Consider the following 17237-nt stretch of genomic DNA (forward strand, 5'->3'; position numbering starts at 1 on the left):
ACCACTTCCGGTGTTTTTGTGACCTTATTCTACCTCGCGATATGTAATTTTATAGTTCCGACAAAAAAAAGGTCAAACTTACACCTGGTGCCAGGCGTAGCAGTGTTCACATTGCAACATACGCCTGACGGAGATTACACCTAGCTCAATACTCCTACCTTTTGTCAGGGGTAAATCGTACACCTGGCGGAACACTACCGCTACTCCTGGCAGCGCCTACCGCTACTACTAGCAACTTGCACCGACCAAGTTCCATCGGCCGTACGTTCGACAATGTGAACGCAGCTTCTGTTAGAATGGCTCCTGGCCAAACTGCTGCATCAATATGGTACAATGTCAATGTGGGGTCTTCAGGGAAAATCCATAGTCCTTTCATATCAGTACATTCAACTCTTGTGTCTTCTCCAAAGCTCAATAGAAGCGATCTGATGGGGTAGCAATTTTTTTCAATAGTGGAGGAGGCCATGAATATGTCCATTTGTTTACGGCCCCCATCTATTTCTATTGTTTCTCTCTCCCACTTCTATAGTACTAGGAGTAGGCTAGGTGTTGACATAAGGTAGGAGTAGGGACAATATTTGTTGAATTTTTATCTATGTTAGTGTAAGTTTACGCTGAGTGTAACTCAAAATGTGAACACGATGTTAAGCAAGTAAATTATCAATTTTCTGGATTCAAATCCATGCACTATACCAATTTGAGACACAAATCCCTGACTACAGTAAGCCAAATAATTAAGGTACCAGTTACGTTCAACCCCTGTATACCGTAAACAAAGGCAGATATGTCATAATTGGAACTAACAGCCAATATCTGCTTCTTTTAGCTCGAATCTAAGACCTCTTTCGTTGAAATTGTTCAAGAAATAAAGACACGACGATCAAAAAACCCAAGGAAGATTCAAATTTAAAAGTTGCAGTTTGCCACATTGCATGCCCTATTGATTTGAACACAAAGCGTTCGCAAACAAGATAACTAGCGCCGTGCTTTCATTGATTAGCACGAAAAGCTAAAGTCGTGCTTTCATTGATTAGAACACAAAAGTGCAACTTTTTATTTGATATCTTCATTATTAGGTTTTGGATCACTATTTCTTAAATTCTCAACCAATTTCAACAAATAAGGTCTTAAATCAGAGCTAAAGAGTACAGGTATTGGCTGCTTGTTTAATTTTGACATATTTGTCTTTATTGAGGATATGCAGGGGTGAACACAACTTGTACCTTAATTCTTTTGCTTACTGTATATGAGTATATACTACTGGAAAAACACTTAAAACTCACAAGGTCAGAAGATGAATCTCAAAGGACCCTTAATACATTGAGCAAGGGATGCCATTTTTTTAAAGACTTTGCTTGTTTTTTATATACCCTATTCACATAGTACACCCACATATCTTTGATCTTGTAAATGACCCTTTTAACCTGAATCTTGTTCAAAGATGATCAGTGGTCCCTCTGGAATTCTACTTTATCCATGCCAATATCAAATTTAATTCATTTTACCTATAGTAGTATGAATATTTACTCCTATATCATATTTAAAGCCATATTATAACATTTCTGTAAAAATAGACTAGTATTTATTTTCCATAAAATGTTAGCTTTTACTGTCAGATATGTCCCCGTTTAATTTTGAGCCGAACAAGTGAGGTAAAGCATAGAAAATTGGAGCGCCCATGCATGTTACTTCCGTGGTTGTAATACGGTACGATCCTCGGGGGTGTGTGTATGTGTATCCCGCACGCCATGTACGTACTGTGCATATGTGTTCGACTAATATTTCCATCGTAATAATAAAACGCTGGTTCCATCGTTTTATTCAAAATCTTGGATTTTGACAAAACTACAGCACCTAGTGTCTTGATTTTTGCAGAGTACCGTGAAACCCCGTCGACAAGCATATAGTGTGCTTCTGATGAAAGCTACATTAATCCAGTCGCCATTATGGAGTTTGAGCAAATAAATTACGGATCCAAGCATATACAAACAAGTATTATTTTAAGACCGATCTATTGTATTGGTATATTAACGCTTGCTTCAATTTAATTAAGCTTTTATAAAGAACACTATATATGCTTGTAGACGGGGTTTTACGGTATCTTTATTGACTAAAGTACTTTACAATTGTGTAAAAACCAGAATTTAAACATTTTTTGAGGGCGTTCTCCTCAGCAAATGTTATAATATGGCTTTAAGTATTGACAAAACAAATCCAATACTCAAGACCAAGAATGAAGTAAGAACAACAGACCATCATTGTCATCCTTTGGCTGCGGAGCAGGTGACTACAAAGTTTCTCCATGCACAGTGATCTTTGGCTATCTGTTCTGCTTGAATCATGCTTTCATTGGGCTATTCCATTTAATTAAAATCCACACTACCCCTGTGAAAGATTTTGGAAATATCTGCCACAGGGGGAGTATGGATTTCAATTGGAATAAACATACTAAGCAGTTCCAATTGAATTTCATACACCCTCCGAGAAAGATTCAACCTGAATCCTTCCCCTGAGGCAAAAGCCTGAAAATTGGCATGCCTGGGGACATATGGTATACTCTGAACATTTAATATACTGAACATTTTATATTTACATTTTTAGTTGGGATGACAATTTTGTTCATACTACTTACCATGTACTGTCGAGGCCACAGATAAGCTCCTCCCTGTTGCGCCCTCTTTTGATGCTGAATTTGAAGGTCGTAACCTATGACCTTGTAGTATGTGCAGCCACCTTTCAAGTTCCTCCGAGTGAACATGGCTGAGGACGTAATCTTCTAGAAAAGCTGGGTTCTCAGTGAGGTAGTGCTTTACTTGCTCTTGTATTACTGGTTCTACAAACATATAAAGAAATAAGATTCAGAATATCAGTTCACCCTGACTTTGAATTCAAACCATGTACCAACAAATTTACTTTTTACATGAGAGCTTCTTATTTCTGATATTGTGTGCCAAATAGTGGACCTTTTTGACATCGTATCCATTGGTTTTTACACAGCCGTGACGTTAGTCACGGCTGTGTCTTTTTTCTTACAGGTTCTTTCTTTCTTTCTTTCTTTACACAGCCGTGACGTTAGTCACGGCTGTGTCTTTTTTCTTACAGGATCTTCTTCTTCTTCTGTCAATTTTTACATTGCTCTAGCACTCACATGCTTACATCGATTTTGACCTAACTTAGTCACAATGATCATTCACCGTGCACCTACAAGTTACATGAAACTCATGGGGTCAAAGGTCACGCAGAGGTCATAGGGGTCAAAACGTGATTTCAACTAAAAATGCATCTTCTCCCATAACTTACGTAGGACAGTGACGCCACTAGCACACATGCATTGATATTACCCAGTGTCTATGTGGTGTACACAGATTTGGGGTCAAAGGTCATTAAGGGTCACTTCCGTATAAAATGAAATACCTTCAAACATTTTTATTAGCTAAACAAAACATAGGCCAGTAACGGTATGTTGACATATGAGTTGTAGTAACCCAGTGTATATGTGATTTTTTTTTTTATATGGAGTCAAAGGTCATTAAGGGATCACTTCCGGTATAAAAACGAAATACCTTTAAAATGCATCTTCTCCCACAAATTACGTAGGACAGTGACGCCACTTGCACACATGTATTATAATTACCTAGTGTCTATGGGGTGTACACAGATTTGGGGTCAAAGGTCATTAAGGGGTCACTTCGGTATAAAACAAAATATCTTCAAAAAATTTTATAAGATAAGAAAAACGTAGAACAGTAACGGTATATGCACACATAAATTGTGGTCACCCAGTGTATATGTGGTATTTTTTAATTTGGGGTCAAAGGTCATTAAGGGGTCACTTCCGTATAAATAGATATACTTATAAAATGCATCTTCTTCCACAAATTACGAGGACAGTGACGCCACTTGCACACATGCATTGGTGTTACCCAGTGTATATGGGGTGTACACAGATTTGGGGTCAAAGGTCATTAAGGGGTCACTTCCGGTATAAAACGAAATACCTTCAAAAAAATTTATTAGCTAAGAAAAATGAAGGACAGTGACGGTATGTTCATATATGAATTGTGGTTACTCAGTGTATATGTGGTATTTTTTTATTTTGGGTCAAACGTCATTAAGGGGTCACTTCCGGTCTGAGACGAAAACCCTTCAAAATGTCCCTTCTGCCACAAATAACATGGCATAGTGATGCCACCCCGGGGGGATGCCACGTGCAAATGTGCATTGACATTAGCCAATGTCTATGGGATTTTCATATATTTTGGGGTCAAAGGTCATTAAGGGGTCACAACGCGGCTGTGTTCGTGGTCTTAGACCACAGCTAAGTCTAGTTCTTCTTCTTTCTTCTGTCAACCATTACATTTGCTCTAGCACTCACATGCTTACATCGATTTTGACCTAACTTGGTCACAATGATCATTGATCGTGCCCCTACATGTCACATGAAACTCGTGGGGTCAAAGGTCACGAGGGGCCACAGGGGTTAAAACGTGATTTCAGCTCAAAATGCATATTCTCCTACAAATTACGAGGACAGTGACGCCACTTGCACACATGCATTGTAATTACCCAGTGTCTATGTGGTGTATACAGATTTGGGGTCAAAGGTCATTTAGGGTCACTTCCGCATAAAACGGAATACCTTCAATTTTTTTTTATTAGCTAAGGAAAACATAGGACAGTAACGGTATGTTCACATATGAGTTGCAGTTACCCAATGTATATGTGGTATTTTTTATTTGGGGTCAAAAGGTCGTTAAGGGGTCACTTCCGTATAAAACGAAATACCTTTAAAATGCATCTTCTCCCACAAATTACGAGGACAGTGACACCACTTGCACACATGCATTGTTATTACCCAGTGTCAATGTGGTGTACACAGATTTTGGGTCAAAGGTCATTAAGGGGTCACTTCCAGTATAAATCGAAATATCTTCAAAAAAATTTATCAGCTAAGAAAAACATAGGAGAGTGATGGTATGTTCACACATGAATTGTGTTTACCCAATGTATATATGGTATTTTTTTAAATGGGGTCAAAGGTCATTATGGGGTCATTTCCAGTATAAAATGAAATACCTATAAAATGCACCTTCTCCCACAAATTACGTAGGACAGTGATGCCACTTACACACATGCATTGTTATTACCCAGTGTCTATGGGGTGTACACATATTTGGGGTCAAAGGTAATTAAGGTGTCACTTCCGGTCTGAGACGAAAAACCTTCAAAATGCCCCTTCTGCCACAAATAACATGGCAAAGTAATGCCACGTGCACGCATACATTGACATTAGCCAATTTACACATATTTGGGGTCAAAGGTAAGTAAGGTGTCACTTCCGGTCGGAGACGAAAAACCTTCAAAATGCCCCTTCTGCCACAAATAACATGGCAAAGTAATGCCACGTGCACGCATACATTGACATTAGCCAATGTCTATGGGGTTTTCATATATTTTTGGGTCAAAGGTCATTAAGGTTTCACAACACGGCTGTGTTCGTGGTCTTAGACCACAGCTAAGTCTAGTTTTTATTATTATTTATTTATTTAAAGCCTTAATGGTGGTCTTAAGGTTAGCAACTATTTTAAACTGTTGCGATTTGGTAGTTCACAGCATCTTGCGAATGGTAGTGAGCTTGGCAAAAATTGCATTGGTCATTTCATAGCGAACTTCCAAAGAATCCAAATATCGCAGATATACTTCTGAAGGTCCTTTGGTTCTTGAGCTATGTTGTAAACAACACTTTTGTAAAACGTACTTGACTTACTAACAACTATAAAGCACCTTTTCAAAGTATATGCTTTGTAGATTGAACTTTTGCAAAACATCAAAGTCCCGGATCAAAGTGTTATTTTCAATAATATATTGATTTAAATAATGAAAATCAAGCCTCATAACTTCTGAATTGTTGGTCTAAATTATATAAAAGTATACATATTTAGAATGGAAATGACTTGATGAATCCATCTGTGAGGACAAATGTGGGCAAAAATGCTCAGTTTTGGAGAAAATCCCATTTGCACAGTATTTTTGTGGGACCTCAGACTCAGAGAGAACATCAGACACACCGAACTGCATTCTGAATACAAGGAATGTCCTTCTGATATCAAATAATTTTGATCTTTTAAAATTCGCAATATAATACAAATTTTATGGCAAATTATAACAATTTAAATTTTTGACATTTAACAGTCCTTGAAGTAAACTTTATAAATCTAATGATATGTACTTAAAGTGCATGCAGCTAGGAGGAAACATTGTCCATATAATGCAAATTTTGACCTTTTGTATTGAAGACATACATTTTTTCCAGACCCCAAAGACCTCGACCCAAAATTTTGACCTTTCATATTGCACTTATGGGTATTCCAAACTATTAATTTTGATCAAAACAAAAAGTAATTAAGATATTCTGAATACTAGTAACAATTAATCTCATTAAAAGGGCATTTCGTGATCCACAGCCTCATCCCCCACTTTTCTCAAAAAAAGTTGAGATTTTTATATCACTGGAAACCTCTGGCTACATAATGTTAATATGTACAAAATATTTCTTGCAGATTAATTCGTTTAGCAAAGATATCGTGAAATTTGAATTTCAAAATTACAACGCATTGTCTATGGAGCAGTGTAATACACATAATCATGCATAACTCGCGAACGCAAAATCGGAGTCAACTGAAATTTTGGGAATATGCTTTTTTCGTGGATATGTACTGAAAAATGTCATAAAAAGAGGATGCTAGGATCACGAAATACTCCTTTAAGTATAATGTGTATTCCAAGTCAGCATTGTCTAAAGGAAACCTTTTGATTTTCTAACCATGCATCATGTTTTTCAGACTTTTGTCTGTTTTTGAAGCCTTTTAAAACCATTTGGCTGCGACCTATGCACTCACCATGAACTATTAATTTTCATCAAAACAAAGTAGGGTCATCATTCCATGTCAATCCAAAAGATGTTTCCTGCCCCCACCCCCCTCAAAATTTCTTTAATTTCACTCAAAAGGTTGTAGCAACAGTCATTAGAAGAAAACACAACTTTCAGATCCCTACCCCTTACCGTTTCCCCATGGTGGCGATCAAAATTTGGCTGGTGTCTATTTTGTATCATCAAATCTGACTTACGTAGAAGTTTTAAGAGGGCATTTTCACACATAAATTAAATCGTCGCTCGGATGACATAGTGGTGTATCATGAAAATGGCAATTTTGAGATAATTGCATTTGAAGTTTTTGCAACTTTTAACCGTTTGCCATACATTGCCTCGATTAAAATGTCCTCTTTTCTTGAATGGATATGAAAATATAAATATATAAGTTACATTTAATGTATAAATACATTGTTGTCATTCACCAATTAATTGTAATTAGTCGTTAAACTTATACGCTAGTATGTCAAATATTTTGAAAAATTCTTCTCCATTCAAAATTGACATAGGACACGTGATTACGTGATATGCCAGTTATAGTTGAATTCATATCCATATTGGCCACACAGCCACGATATACCTAAATAGTGGTGTATGTCACATATTTACGACATAGTGGCATATGTCACTGATACGCCACTATGTCGTCGAAAACATGGGGAATGCTGTACACAATAATTCCATTGAGTGAGATACGCCAAACCTAATTAATGATAATACTTTATTAATTAATGACATGCATGTCTTGAATGTTTGTCAGAATGTAGAGCTTTATACATAGATTATGAAACTGATCTTATCTCATTTTGTCAAAAATGGCAAAGATGAATTAATTTTGTGTGGCTACTCTTCTTCAGCAAACAAATACAAAAAACAACAGCCACCCCTAACAGAATGTTATGTAAATCCCAAATCTTATTATACTTCCTCCGCTCATCGCATTAGGTCAGTATATATATTAATTCAAAGTAATACTTAGATTAATCAAATAGGGATTGACCCAAAATCTCTTATTTACTATTCCCAATCCAAAATAATCTCTTTCTATTGCAATTCCAAATTGGTATTTCTGTACATGTATCAAACCAAGTAACTAGAATTACGCAATTCATAATTAAGGTGGCCCCACACAAAGGTGTGTAAATAACAAAGGTTGGTAACTTGGTACAAATAATATGCAAATAAGCTCATTAATATGTATATGTAAATAACTATGCAGCACATCAGGCCACATATACTATCACAATATCAAGTTTGAAGTTGATTGGTTATTGCGTTTAAGCTGCAGAGTGGATTAATGAAAATGTAGGCAAGATATGCAAATAAGCTAATTAATATTCATAAATATGCAAATAACATGACACAAAACTATACAGCACATCATACCACCATATCCAATCACCATACCAAGTTAGAAGTTGATCAGTTATTGCATTTAAGCTGCAGAGTGGATTAATGCAAATCTAAGCAAAATATGCAAATAAGCTCATTAATATTCATAAATATGCAAATAATATGCCACAAAACTATACAGCACATTAGGCTACCATATACTATCACAATATCAAGTTTGATATAATATTGGATGGCTGAGCATGATACCATAACATATCGGATGAGTCATAAAAATATCGGACTAGCCAACGGCGTAGTTCGATATTTGTATGACTTAATCCGATATGTTATGGTATCATGCAAATAATAAGCCATCAATATTATCATTATTAGGTTTTCTTGACTCCTAATAACCCTGAAAACATAATAATGAAGTTGATTGGTTATTGCATTTAAGCTGTAGAGTGGGTTAATGAAAATGTAGGCAAGATATGCAAATAAGCTAATTTTAATTAAAATATTCATAAATATGCAAAAAACATGACACAAAACTATACAGCACATCATACCACCATATGAATATTGGTATTTATACAGCGCCTTTCACATGTGAACATGTACCAAAGCGCTTTACATTTATTCCGCCGTCGTTAGAATATGTCAGCTGCCATACAATGCCCATGACATGCTCATACCTTTGGGCGGCGCTCAATGGACAGTATTCATAACAGCTCCCCATTTCACACCTGGGTGGAGAGGAGTAATCGAGATAAAGTGCCTTACTCAAGGGCACAACACGATGGCGTCGCCGGGGCTCGAACCCGCAACCTTCCGATTATGAGTCGTAGCCCGTTCCGCTCGGCCACCGTGCTCCCTTTCACCATGCTCCCAATCACCATACCAAGTTAGAAGTTGATCGGTTATTGCATTTAAGCTGCAGAGTGGATTAATGAAAATCTAAGCAAAATATGCAAATAAGCTCATTAATATTCATAAATATGCAAATAACATGCTACAAAACTATACATCACATTAGGCTACCATATCCTATCACCATACCAAGTTTGAAGTTGATCAGTTATTGCATTTAAGCCAGCCAAACAAACTAACAACCAGACAGCAGGTAAACAAACAACCATTTGGATGATAAAATAGGCCCCCACACAAAGTGGGGCCAAAAAATCAAACATAAGGTCACAAAATATGTATGTTTTAGAATTAATTTGGCATTGCTTGTTTGTTTATACTAAACACAACACAAAAAATTAAACGAACAAATAAATAAATTACACTTAAATAAATAAATAATCGTGAGTGCCTCTATTCATTTATTTAGACATGTGCAGGTGTACACCAGAGTTCTGATCAAACGCTTGCAATCATTTGAAGCGGTTTGTTTATACTGAACACAACACAATAAATTTGCTTGTTCACATGTGTTGCTGGTTCAGGAAGTACCACATTGAAGTACATTAATGCAGATTTGATTTTTCTGTTTATTGCCTCATTGTGATGTTAGAAGATCTTGATGATTATGTAGTTTTTAATGGTACTAACAAAGACCGTCCCACCACCAGATTTTCCTCTGATCCTTTGTTGCTGGTAAATCAGCTTTCGAAAACGGAGTGCCACAATATGGGCTTTTTTCAGCGTTTGGTGCCCATTTGGAACCAGCTGCCTAGTATTATCAGGTCAACAAATTATGTTGCTTCATTTTTAAGCAACAAGTTTTGGAGTTCTATCAGTCCAAATTTGCTCGCACCTTTGATGCAACTTGTGTTTGCACTTGGACCTCTTTTTTGTAATTGTCCAAATTGCAGGCAAATTTAACTAAACCTGCATTTCCCTCAAATTTATTTTTCCTTCCTTCTTTTTGGATTTGGTGGGTGGTCTTAGAGGTGCATTGCACCTGTTCGCTCCAGCCATTCACTGGACTTTAAAAAAAATTGTTCATTTTATGATATTGTGTAATTTTTGATGTAACTTATGTGCAATATTATATTTTTGTAATTCTGTGCCAGTGATAAAGTGCAATAAATAAATAAATAAATAAATAAATAAAATAAATGTGTCAACTGATCATCTTGCATTATGCCACCAGATCTGGTCCAATCAGGCAAAAGTTGGCAATAATGAAACTGAGATATAGGCAAAAAAAAAAAAGAAAAAACAGGTAGGTACTGAGCAAGTTAGTAATGGTAGTAATTAAATTGTCAACATTTATGACTTTGGCCTGAGTGGATCAGATCGGGTCACATTTGTCTTATAATTACTAATCATGATCAGTCAACATTAATGGGTATATTTTCAAGAGAAAATTCTCTGGACACATGATCAATGCGTATCAATGTAAGTGTAACCTCGAGCCTGATCTCTGACCCCGTGGTGAATTTTGAATTGAATAGTAATCTTGGCTGCAATTTCGATAGAAATTTGTGTATTGCAAATTTATAAATCTTAATTTCTTCACAATATCATCAAAACGTAATTTCAAAAATAACTACCTACGGAAAAAAATATTTATCTACGGAAACTCTTACCATAATATTATTAACTTATGCATAAGTTACTGATTTTGCATCAAATGAGGTATTCTTCCTATTCAAATACATTGGAAGACCACCCGCTGTGCTCGGGTCACATTCCATAATGCTATGTCTGCGCCCGTGGGTGTCACATGTCCAGAAAATTGTCCGTTTCAGAAAGTACAGTACCACATTGCATATTTGATTTCTAATGTGTATTGCCTTATTGTGCTCATCTTGTATTTATAAATCTGCACTCAGTAATTATAATAACAGGTCTACATAGAGCCTGTCACACTAATTAAGAAGACAATGGTTTCACAACAAGATGTGTCAACTGCTCATCTTGTATTTATAAATCTTTACTCAGTAATTAATAACAGGTCTTCATAGCCTTCCACACTAATTAAGAAGACAATGGTTTCACAACAAGATGTCACTGATACAATGCTTTGCTGGAGGTGTAATTAAGACTTTTCTAACATCAGCTGTTTCATTTCAGTTTAAGGGGTACTACACCCCTGGCCAATTTTGTGCCTATTTTTGCATTTTTCTCAAAAATTATAGCGCATTGGTGACAAGAAAGAAATTTATATTATAGGGGCAAGGACTACTACTACTACACTGAAAATTCAGCAACTCACGGCAAGTAGTTATTGATTTATTGATCAAATATTGGTTTTCCCTCATTTTTGACTGTAACTCCACAACTGTTGTCTGTACTAAAATAAAATTTTGAGTGCAGTAGTTGTAGTCCTTGCCCCTATAATATACATATCTTACTTGTCACCAATGCGCTATAATTTTTGAGAAAAATGCAAAAATAGGCACAAAATTGGGCAGGGGTGTAGTACCCCTGAAGGACACATACTAAGGAGGATGTGAGTGACATAAGGGCAATGTCGGGGACTAAAGGTCACAGTCGATGCGAAGAGATGAGGTCCGACCTAGTCTCCTACACAGGTTACGCTCCCTGTGGAGGGGTGGAACCAAACTGGCTGATGTGGAGACTAAGCCAGTTTGCATCGGTTCCCTGACACTCGTCTACCCTCGTCTTTGACCATGCGCAGATCTGGCTGGTCAGGAAGATATTTAATATCCCGAATTTATAATATGTCTACCAGTTCCATCGTATAACCCATTTGCTAGAGAATATTTGTTACCAGGTTTAATAAATTCGTATTTATCGTATAATAAAATGTGGCCAAATGTATATATGTGTACATAGTGTGTGGATCACAAGAATAATATCTTCTACGGACCTGGCCGGCTACTAAGCATGTCGAGAAGGATATGGCCGTATGCTGACCTGGGTCGATATGTTTTGGCCAGATGAGGTCCGACCGATTGCCTACGTCACTGTGTGCGATCATGTGTGACAGGCAATTCTCGATATCATAATAAATTTCCTGATGTACTTGTAGATATGCATTCAAACTGTGGATGTGTGCACATTATACAATATACACATACCATACTTGTGGAGAGCTCCGCAGTTGTGATCACTCCACGGATGGATAAGCTTCAAAAACAATGTCTTTGAGCCATAGAGGGGGCAAGCAACCCTCATTTAGTGATACAAAAACCTCCACAGTAAGACAATTATGCACAAATTTGTGTGTAGAAACTCCTCAGTTAGAATTTTGGTGTATGAAACAGTTTGAAAAGTCAATTTTCAGAGATCGCATATCACGGTTCCTACAATTTGCAAACAATTAAGATTAATTGGATAAAAATCATAGAAAATGTTTGCTCATGCAGGAAATCATTATTATAACACAATATTTTACCAGAAAGGACCAAAATATGTACCTGGACCTCAACACCCCCTTGTAGTTGGGACAACCTACTCTACCCTGGGTAAGGTGGTTGGGTCAGTGTTTTTTTACTAAAATGAATGTAAAAGATAGACAGACAATTGAGCATTTTTACAGCAATAGGAGAAAATCTACCACCCTTGTTAGATGAGGCTTAATACTGCTATCTTTCAAAGAATAATCCATATCACTATCAGATCACAAAATGTCGCTATCTCCTGAAGATATAGTCTATATATCTACCTCCAGTCAGCGGCACTTAGCTTTGAAGCTCAGCATGTTCTGTGTTAGCTTAGCGTTACTTGGTGCATATGTACACGCAAGAAACAACGCTCAGCACACGCTGAACTTAAAAGCTAGTGCCAATGACTGGAGGTAGATATATAGACTATAATCCGTATCAGATTGTGTTATGCTGACATCTTCAAAAGGTAGTCCATATGATCAGATTGTTGCTATCTACTGAAGATAGCTCATATCACATTGTTAATGCTGTTATATTCCCAAGGTAGTCCATGTCAGATTTTGTTAATGTGTTGCTATCTACTGAAGATAGCCCATATCACATTGTTAATGCTGCTATATCCCAAGCCTGTAGTCCATATCAGATTGTGTTAATGTTGCTATCTACTGAAGATAGCCCATATCAGTTATCACATTGTTAATGCTGCTATTTTTCTGATAGTTCATATCAGATTGCATTAATGTTGCTATCTTCTGAAGATAGTCCATATCAGATTGTGTTAATCTTGCTATCTACTGAAGATAGCTGATATCAAATTTTGTTCCTGTTGCTATCTACTGAAGATAGTCAGATTGTGTGAATGCTGTTATCTTCTGAAGATAGCCCTATCAAATTGTGTTAATGTGTCGGCTGTATTCTATAGTGGCGTATAGTGGGGCACCATGAATAAACAACTTTTCGAGAAAACCAGGTTTGAAGAAATGCCAACATCGAGTTGTGTAAATCAGACATTTTATTTTGCAATTGATGTGAAATTTCTGTAGTAAACTACATAGATTTTATCTTTGTATAACTTTCAAAAGAAATAAAGACACATTATTACAAATAAATAGGTAAGGACCAGCTCAGCGGGACGACAACGATTACCACCTTGTAAATTGTGTCTAGTATGCCACTGGGAGAAATGATGTCAAGGTCAAAAGGAGAAATGATGTCAAGGTCAAAGGTCAAAATGTACACCTACCTGGTAAACTCTCTGGTTCTGCTGTTTGGTGGTGATTATTTAATAAATGTCGTTGATATCTAGAAAACCCATTACTGAGTGAGGTGCCATGACCTACATAGAAAACAAAAACATATTTGACATTGTTAGTAATACTTCTGAGAGTGAATGCATCATTGTAAGGCGTATTTTTACTTGTTTGTTTACCATATGTACAAAAATAATTACCGTAACCACCCAGGTATAAGCCCACCTTCAGGTATAAGCCCACCCCCTTTTTTTCAAAACATTCTGGGAACAAGGGTGCACTATAGGCTATAAGCCCAATACTACATTTTGGCTACGTTCTTAAACCAAATAAATGCTTTTCTCTCACATTTAAGAACAAATAAAAAAAATATCAGTTGATAATTAACATTCCACACAAAGATCGTAGAAATTACTGGTACATTGGGCATATACAAATGGGGATGATTTTTCTAAATTCAAGTACTAGCCCTCCCCGGTTATAAGCCCAACCCCATTTTTGAAGTGAAATTGGCCATCTAGGGGTGTGGGCTTATACCTGAGTGGTTACAGTATTTACCTAAATGTTGATGCTGTGCCTTGTTGAATGCAAGAACATCATTTGCACATTTTAGTCCATTTTGCTGAAAGGAAGAATTTTGTGTGCTCAAAGCAGTCAATGACAGTAGAACTTTAAAACTGAAATGGGTATTTTTATATTTACCAAACATTTTTCTTTCAATACAATATGTACCAAATTTGAAATCACATCGCATAGTTTCTTCTGAAACAGAAATCAACATTTTCTTGGTGTAAGAACAAAACAAGCAAAAGAATGGCAGGCATTCCTTTATTGGAAACAACGTTTTCTGCCAGTATGAAAATAAATAATTTCACTTTTGCTTGACACTTGGCAATTGTTTCTTTATTATTATTATTGTCAAATATTATTATTGTTTACTATACGAGTGGATATTCATACGTAGTGGTAGATAAATTGATTAAAGAGTTTAACTTCAACACTACACTATTTTTCGCTCACCTGGAACGTTTTCACAAGTTCGAAGAGCGTCTTCAGCAGATGGTGATGCTTTGATGGAAAATGTAAAAGTGCTAGAATGGGAACAAAAAGAATATTCCCGCAGAGTTCTGGAAGCTATACCCATAAGAGCATCAGTGAAGGTTATCCCGATCGTAGACAAGATACCATCACAGCATCACCATCATGAAAACGTTCCAGGTGAGCGAAAAATAGTGTAGTGTTGAAGTTAAACTCTTTAATCATTATTATTGTTATTTTTATTATATGTGACCTGCTACCACAAAAAGAGCGTAAAAGTCGCAAGTCAGTAGTTTCGAAATGCCCTGGTTGTTGCGTTGGTGCTTTTGTTTAGCATGCACCTGTTCAAGCCAGAAGTGCGTCTGTATGTCCTTTGTGAATGGTGGCGCAATGAGCCATTCACAAAGATCTGCGGCAAACAAAGAACATGAACTCAGTCAGCCAGAATGTCCTGAAACTGACAACTTGATACTCATTTTGTGATTGCAGGTGACATAATGTATCTTTGTATATGTTTTGTAATGCCGTGAGTGTAAGTGAGAAATAATGAAAAAATTCCAGATATAATTTACAGTCAAATAAATGCCCAGGCTTTATATAAGGAACAAATAAATTGAAAAACAAAATACCATTTGTCCAACACAGACAGTGGAAGTCAATTTTCTGTAATTGCAAGAACATCATTTGTACACTCACATAAACTTGACTTCCGATTTCACAAGAAAGTGCAGTTTATGACATATGTGACTGGACACTACGAATGAGCCGTAAAGTCTGCAAATTGTATTCTGAGTTACAGTGTAAAATGTGTGTGAAGGTCATATTCATAGGTATACCTCAATTTGGTGCAACAAGTATCTCATCAAACCAATCAATAATCCTATTGCTGAAGAGGATAATAAGCTTCTACCTATTTCTATAGAATCCTTAAATAGTTGTCTTTGTTTGCTTTGTCTAAATCCTATTCAAGTGGTGGATAACAAAAGCATTGTATTTTGTCTAGGTATGTATAACTAACAATGAGAGGACATTCCTGAACCTCGTTGACTTGGGGATGATTTGAAATGACCGCCAGGTATGACTGTTTGGTATTTATTACCAGCAATGTGGAAAAAGAGACATGTAGAAACAAAAAAAGGTACAATTTTGTTGAAGGAACAGAGTTCAACAAACCATAACCCCGCTTCTGGATATCGTTTGAAGTCAAATGATATACCAGCTTATAATGATATATATTTTCTAAACACAAAATAAAACAAAATTGACCGGGGCCGACTTTACGGCTGATTCGTGGTGTCCATTCACATCTTTTCCATTTACTTTGCTTAATCAAAATGTATTTAATTACGACTTGCGCTTAAAGATAAGCTTAAAATGTTAAATGTATGCAATGACTAGCTTTGTACAATCTAATCTAAATGTAACATACAATGTTGTTGTTGTACTCACACGGCGGATATGGCTTCAGCAAGAACAGAGTGCACAAGAAATGGGCTATTCCAGTTGAAATCCATACACCCCCTATGGAAGACATCACCTTACTCTTCAACACAGGGGGTGTACATTTCAAATAGTGTCATCCATTCAGGTAACTCCATTTGAAATTCATACTCCCTATGTAGAAGATTATGATCATGTCTTTCATAGACCCTGTTCACATTAGAAAATTTTGTCATTCGACTAAGATAAATAAATCTTGATGTAGCTTTTGCGCTAAATGAAGATCAAACGAAGACTTTGTACCGTACACATTAAACAAAAAATCAACCAAGATCAAAGGACTATTATAAACGTCTAACGTTCTGTCCCGGTCTTACTGTGAATATTGTCAGCCATGCCAATGTATCAATACTATATTGCTTGCATAACAGATTAAACTCTTAAAACAATTTCTAAATGGGTAAAACTAATGCTGAAATTTAGTGAAATGGATGTAAGTTGATCGATACACACAGATGTGGTACATATGAACTTGAACATAGTCTAGCAATTGTCACTTGCCACATGATCACTTTACCTCGTCGAATGAAGCCAGTGTACACATTACAAAATAACCTCTGTCAAATTAAGAATTGTTTCGTCAAAAGTACCTTTTTTGCTTCATTGAACTAATCGATTTTAATATTCGTTGAACAAAGACCTGCATGTACACATTACGGAAATAACATTTTTAATCTTCGCTCAATCGTCGTTGAACAAAGAAAATTCCATAATGTGTACAGGGTCATAGAGGATATAGATTCCAACTGCAATAGTCATATGTGACACGATCAAGGGAAATGAGTCGGATGTCGCTAATATTGATTTTGAGATATTGGCAAAGAAGGTGTTAAAATTCTTTTGTTTTATATTGTTTTCAGCGATTGATAAATTGGC

The 17237-nt window shown here is 36.4% G+C and overlaps 1 protein-coding gene across 1 annotated transcript in view; it reads right to left on the reverse strand.

Annotated features, from left to right (window-relative positions):
* Positions 1 to 17237, reverse strand: part of LOC140139603 (cAMP and cAMP-inhibited cGMP 3',5'-cyclic phosphodiesterase 10A-like) — a 148933-nt gene that overhangs the window by 76187 nt on the left and 55509 nt on the right. The window contains exons 4-5 of the mRNA XM_072161308.1: positions 13817 to 13909; positions 2633 to 2833 (exon numbers count right to left, since the gene is read on the reverse strand). Of these exons, the coding sequence (XP_072017409.1) occupies positions 2633 to 2833; positions 13817 to 13909 (294 nt within the window). The remainder of the gene's footprint in view (positions 1 to 2632; positions 2834 to 13816; positions 13910 to 17237) is intronic.

Source organism: Amphiura filiformis, chromosome 18 (genome assembly GCF_039555335.1).
Source record: "Amphiura filiformis chromosome 18, Afil_fr2py, whole genome shotgun sequence".
Classification (NCBI taxonomy): Eukaryota; Metazoa; Echinodermata; class Ophiuroidea; order Amphilepidida; family Amphiuridae; genus Amphiura; species Amphiura filiformis.